General features: G+C 31.9%; 1 protein-coding gene across 1 annotated transcript in view; it reads left to right on the forward strand.

The window, feature by feature from the left end:
* Positions 1–3,688: 3,688 nt before the first annotated feature.
* LOC106476828 (Golgi to ER traffic protein 4 homolog) overlaps positions 3,689–7,164 on the forward strand; it is a gene marked incomplete at its 3' end in the record, with an annotated part of 9,528 nt that continues 6,052 nt past the window's right edge. The window contains exons 1-2 of the mRNA XM_022380585.1: positions 3,689–3,826; positions 6,102–6,180. Coding sequence (XP_022236293.1) covers positions 3,705–3,826; positions 6,102–6,180 — 201 coding nt within the window. The remainder of the gene's footprint in view (positions 3,827–6,101; positions 6,181–7,164) is intronic.

A 7,164-nucleotide genomic window follows, 5' to 3' on the forward strand; every position in this document is an offset into this window, starting at 1 on the left:
CACATACAGTAACCCGGGGTGAAGTTGGAAAGCGTGGGTTCTGGAAATCTCCCCAAATGTTGGTCCAATGCTCTGGGGTACTTGTACCGTCCAGGAGGAACCATTCCAGCTTCGCTGGCTTCCAAATTAATCCAAAAATAGATTATGTTTACTTTCAGCTATGTTAGGAAAGATTAAGAAAAAAATACTTGAAAGTTCAGTTATCTCTCAATAGATGGAGAAACAAATAATAAGGAACAATACTTGGAAGTTCAATTATCTCTCAATAGATGGAGAAAATATACTTGGAAGTTCAGTTATCTCTCAATATATGGAGAAAAAATACTTGGAAGTTCAGTTATCTCTCAATAGATGGAGAAAAAATACTTGAAAGTTCAGTTATCTCTCAATAGATGAAGACTTACTGAACTATTATTAAAAAGATGCACGTTAAACGTTGAATAAATGTAAAAGTGTGTTTTCTTATAGCAAAGTCGCATTGGGCTATCTGCTGTGTCTACCGAGGGGAATCGAACCACCTGATTTTAACGTTGTAAATCCGTAGACTTATCACTGTCCCAGTGGGGGACAAACATAAAAGTACCATTGTACAATTAGCTAATAGGAAAATTGGGTTTGCAGGTGAGCAAACACGCATGCACAGACTGAGTGACACACATTATAGTTTTAATTACATAGATAGCAACAAACAAAAGAGCAAAAACAAGCCAAAAAAGCTTTGATAGAAGAAAAGAAAAATGCAAAACAAAGACAAAAAATGTCTGATGAAAAGAAACAGGAATTGCGGGAAAAAGAAAGAAAGAATTTGCTATGCAAAACGTCCCCCCAGTGGCACAGCATTATTTCTGCAGACTTACAATGCTAGAAACAGGTTTCGATAGTGGTGATGGGCAGAGCACAGATAACCTATTATGTAGCTTTGTGCTTAACTTCAAACAAACAAAAACAATGCAAAACGAAAAGAAACAATGTCCGAAAAACAGAAAGAGAAAGTTCGGGAATCTCATTGGACAGATACAATTAATAAATAAATTAACTAAATAAATACTTTACAATACAAAGGAAATAATCACTTGCACTGTCCTATATAAATAAAATATCAGCATACCTCTACAAGAAGTTTCGAAAAGACTAACTCATAAATATAACTTTAATAAAACGAATATATTCATTTTCATCCCTGGAATGAAAATTAAACACAAGTGAAAATTTTTTATAACGAACCCACTTTGCCAGGAAAAAAAATAACAAAATAAACTATAATAATTGCCCATCCTTTCATATAAATGAAATAGGACAGAACTTGAGCATCAGGTTAAAAGAAAACCAAAACCTCTTCACCAACTCAATTAACATATTGTTACGACAGCGGAAGTCACGTGACGCTGGTAACACGTGATGAGTTTCTAGAAAATTCACGAAGAAACGAGATGTACGCTTTTTGTATATATAAGACCGGTAAGAAGTGACGGCAACAATGGAATTGAATGGCAGACAGAGATAGAGATGGACAATTGAGTCAAGCGCGTGAATCGTTCGTTGTGAATTATAGCGTTTGTCCAAATTAAAATGACTGTGGAAATTAAGTGTATTGCAAAGTTGTATTGAGAAAGAATAAACTAGTTTTATTTAAGAAAGGCCTTGTATCGCTGAAGTTTTTCGGAAAGAATTTTTACGGAAAATTAACAAACGAACACAGAGACGTAACAATATAAACAAATAGAACCATTGTTTTTCTGAACAAAATGTCAGGATCTGAAGACGAAAGACTTTCGAAACGTCGTCCTCTACATTTGTAGGTTTCTACAACAAGCAGTTGCTGTCTATTTGAAACTTAGATTCATTATGAATACTCTGCCAAAACAACTTATCAAAGAATAGTTATCATCTTTGTATCCAAGTCTTTGTGAACGAATGTACATGTGGCAATACTATTCTCTATTATAACTTATTAAGTCTGGCTACATATGTGATAAAACACGTGTAAAATTTATTGATAAATGATTTGCTTTTTCATTTTCAGTTCTGTTAGGGTATTCGTTTATTTTCTTATTTTTCTGGCACTTAACTACTGAAATCAAACTAATGTGTGTAATTTTGTTTTAACATTGTAAAACTTGAGTTCTTTTCTTATTATTCTATATTTTATGTATAATGCTCATTCGTCCATGTTAATTAAAGGGCTTTTTCTGTACTTTTGTAATTGGAAGTGTGTCGATATTAAAAGACATTTCTGCTAACTAATCATTTTAAAGATAGGAATTATATTGATGTTAAAGGTTGTGTTGTTTGCCCTGTGTGCGTGAAGTGATGTTTAAGTGTTTTATCCTATCGAGTGTAAGGTACACCAGTTTCTTGGCCAATGTGTAAGATTATTTCGTTGGATCTTAAATTTTAAAGTCAGCAATGGTTATGATAGGCTGAAGATAAATAGAAAGTTCAGATGTGTGATATGAAGATGTATGCCTAATATTTATTATCTGTTTTACTTAATAAAATGAACATGCCAGCTCATCAAACTGATAATAATAATTCATATACTCACGTTTCTAGGAATATTTGTAGTTTTTACAATAGAACGTTGGTCAAGGAATGTGGGTAAGATTTTTCATATTAATTACCTATTGTTTTTGTGTCATTTCCCTATGGTGTGATTTTTTTTTCTTTCTTGTAGCAAAGATTTCTGTAAATTAGAATAAACTATATAAGAGCGGACATTAGTATTTTCCACAAGCAGGTCTGATGGTACTTTGAATGTATATATTCTCAGATATTTTTCTATTTGAATGACCCTCGGTGACATAGGTAGCATATGCGCACTGAAAAGGAAAGCACAATAAAACCTCCTGTATAATGCTGTAGTATTACTCCTTCAGTCTCAAACAGACCAACAGAAACAGTAAGATACAGCTCTCAATCTAGAATGATATACGACTCTCAAATAAAGTGCTGTCGTCTGTTTATGATCAGTTTTCTGATGACTTTGGATTCTAGAAATATAGAGTGATTTTCACGTTATCACAATGGGCTATCTGTGCTCTGCCCACCACGGGTATTGAAACTCGGTTTCTAACGTTGTAAGGCCACAGACATGTCTCTGACTAGCTACCTTCCCTCTAGTATTTCAATGCTAAATTAGGGACGGCTAGCGCAGATAACCCTCGTGTAGCTTTGCGCGAAATAAAAACAAACAAACAATAATACTTTCTATGAAACTCATACATAGCTTTTCGCTTCTTTGCTGTTTCATGCACAGATAGACACTCGAAGTACGGTTCTATTTTATTTAAATAACTACATCGGGGGGCTTCAAACTGGTTTCTTTCACATTTTCTTCTCTGTTGTAGAATAGTTTCCACGACATACCCCTCTCCCCTACCGGTGGCTCAACGGAAAGTCTGCGGGCTTATAACGCTAAAATTCTAGTTTAGGTACCTGCGGTGAAAAGAGTATAGTTAACCTATTGTGTAGCTTTATGTTTAACAACAAAAAATAAAATAAAATCCACGAGCTAATTAATTTTAACTTTATAATAGTTTATACTTGTCAAAAGGGCTTATCTATAAAATTAACGATACATATATAGATATATACATGGTAAGCAGTATGACATACGTATATAACATTTATCGTATTAATTTTAGTATGACTGATGTTAATCTATCTAAATTCCCGTTTTCTGCTTTTAGTTTCACCTCCACAATATGGCAGCCAAAAGTAGAGAACGAATGGTTGGCGTGGATAGAATTTTGAGTAAATTACAGTCTAATATTGAAGCAGGTAATTATTACGAAGCCCATCAAATGTACAGAACTATATATTTTAGGTAAGAGTACCGCTTCTTTTCGATTTTGTATTTTTTGTGCACGTGATTGAAAGTTAACGATTATTGTATAACTGACCTAAGCCTAATTAAACATGTAACCATGTAACTTGTATTATCACTATTATTAATACTAAGGGGTAGGTATAGCTAGCTCTCAGTTACCCAGTAAACTCAAAATATTAAGAGAATTGGTTATTTACTCTTAACTGTCGATAGATATCAGACTAACGTTGGTAAAATACAGTGAACAGCTATTGACGATTTACCATTTTATCAAGAACTGTCAGAAATCATATTAACTGGCATCAGTCAACAAATGAAACCTGGCATTATTCCAACAGTATTTATTATTATTAATAATAATAATATTATTATGTTAAAAACTATATCTTACATTTCTTGTACATTATGGCTCTAGTGACATGAATTTCCTCAAAGCTGAGGCCTACATGGTTGTGGCTAATGGTATTTTGGTCTTCTACAGTTTGATATCCATAAATGAATTAAATATTATATTTTTCAGTAAATTTCATAATTTTATAGTTAGTACTTTCATGAATCATTGACAGATTACCAAAAGCTTTTGATGTTTCTTGTTGCTATTTGATAAGACTGCATGAGAAAGGTATGTTGTGTGTTTACACAAACTTAGTGCAGTGGTAATTAGTTTTAATATTTCAGAAAATGTACAATTTTGAACATAGTTTGTAAAAATATATCAATACTAGGAATGACTAAAAGATGTATTAGGTGTCACAAAAACTTTACAAAAATTCTAATTTTGAAATATTCCAGTATAAATGCTTCTCAACATGAATACCATGAGGACACTCAAGATAATTTTAACAAGGTGCATAATATCATTTCATTGAAAAGATTTGTGTATAATATCTCAAATATTGAATATCTGTTAGAAGCAGGTATATTTTGACAGGCAGTATTATGGCTGGTATATTTCATTTCAAAATTCAAACATTTTTGTGTGTGTCTGGTACCTAGATGGCACTTTGACATCCATGATTATATAAGTATGATTGGTCATTTGTATGTTCGACACGATTTCGTTTTTGTTTTAGATATGGAAGGAATGTTGTTGGTTGTGTGTTACGAGGAACAGCAGTTGAATTTATACAAATTATTAAAGTCTTAAGTTGCAGTAGAAATCCAAAGATCTGTTCATCTAGTAGAATCACTTTAATTAGCGTTCATTCTGGAATCCAGATAAACTGTCTGAACAAATGAACACCTGATCTTTCCAACTGTCAATGAAACTATTATAAACTACGTTAATGAATTACAACAGCCTAGTTGAATCAGATATTGAACATACTATTGTAATTTTTCAATGACATCAACCAGTATTTCCCCCTGTTATCATATAACCAGCTATTATTTTTACTTCCTGAGTTTGAAATAGGTTACAGCAATTCCAAATGTTGTCAAACTGCTGATTTCTTTGATCAAATATGTACTTATTTATTTCACTTCTCTCAACAAAACCATTTAGATGAGAGTTACTACAGTTTGCAGTGTTTTATGTAACTTTAAACAAAAACTATGTCATGTAACCATTAGTAAGAGTATGGTAATCAACATGAATCAGTACTTATATTACACATCACCCTCTGAAACATTAGTGTTTATTGGAAACTGTACCCGTGAAAATGGTCTCGTAGCAATTGGCAATTAAAACCACTACTATTGTAATATTGTGCATTGAGTTATGTAGATTTTACATTTATATAATAGATATTAATGTCTAAAGGTGAAAAGATTACGATTGACGTTCCTCCTCTAATATTTCTGTATTTTGTTTGTAATTTTTTAACTATTAGGAACATAAATGAAGACAATTAACTGTTAGTTTCAATTAAATGTTTATTATTTGGTAAAAGCTGTGAATGAAAGTTGCTACAACCTAGAGTTTATTGTCCAGTACCCAGTGTTTACTGTACAGCATTAAATTTGCTTCTGTATAGTCAGTATTTTTTGTATTTAATGAAAGGCAATAATAAAAGTGCATAGAAATGTTGAAATATTTGAATCAAAAACAAAGAAACTTGTATGATACTTCATGTATAGTATGAGATAAGTTTATACTGCGTTAGGAGTGAGTCCTATGGGATTTTAGTAACCTTGTAACTTTTCACATTAGTATGGTCATTCATACAGGTTTTGCAAGTTAGACAATGTAGTGTAAATTGTGAAAGTTAATATTGATCCCTATGCATGTGTTTAACTATTGTTTTTTTTTTCTTCATGAAATAATGTGTAGGTATCTATCACAGAAGAAGTACAAGGAGCTGTTAGACCTGCTGTACGAAGGGTCGAGTACCCTTCTGAAGCTCTGTCAGGTATACACTATATACGCATCAAGATATAAAGTTGACAAGATATAAAGTTTTAATATTTAAATCAATAACTTTGGCATTGTTTGGTGTAAAAATACATAGTTCTAAGTATAATATGGTTCCCTATTCTTTAAACAGTTTCAGTTTGGTTGTTTAACTCCAACTTTTTACCATTGTGGCTATTACAGCTACACTTTAAACAGTTGTCTTCAGGTGTAATTGTTATAATTGATATCTACAGACCATGAAGTAAGATGTAATTGTTCTAATTGATATCTACAGACCGTGAAATAAGGTGTAATTGTTCTAATTGATACCTAGAGGCCATGAAATAAGGTGTAATTGTTAATTGATATCTACAGACCATGAAGTAAGGTGTAATTGTTCTAATTGATATTTACAGACCATGAAATATAGTGTAATTGTTTTAATTGATATCTACAGACCATGAAATATAGTGTAATTGTTCTAATTGATATTTACAGACCATGAAATAAGGTGTAATTGTTCTAATTGATATCTACAGGCCATGAAATATAGTGTAATTGTTCTAATTGATATCTACAGACCATGAAATAAGGTGTAATTGTTCTAATTTATACCTACAGACCATGAAGTAAGGTGTAATTGTTCTAATTGATATCTACAGACCATGAAATATAGTGTAATTGTTATAATTGATATCTACAGACCATGAAGTAAGGTGTAATTGTTCTAATTGATATCTACAGACCATGAAGTAAGGTGTAATTGTTTTAATTGATATCTACAGACCATGAAATATAGTGTAATTGTTTTAATTGATATCTACAGACTGTGAAATAAGGTGTAATTGTTCTAATTGATACCTACAGACCGTGAAATAAGGTGTAATTGTTGTAATTGATACCTATAGACCATGAAATATGGTGTAATTGTTCTAATTGATATCTACAGACTTTGAAGTAAGGAGTAATTGTTCTAATTGATACCTACAGACCATGAAAT

This window comes from Limulus polyphemus, unplaced genomic scaffold (genome assembly GCF_000517525.1).
Source record: "Limulus polyphemus unplaced genomic scaffold, Limulus_polyphemus-2.1.2 Scaffold11745, whole genome shotgun sequence".
NCBI classification, from domain to species: Eukaryota; Metazoa; Arthropoda; class Merostomata; order Xiphosura; family Limulidae; genus Limulus; species Limulus polyphemus.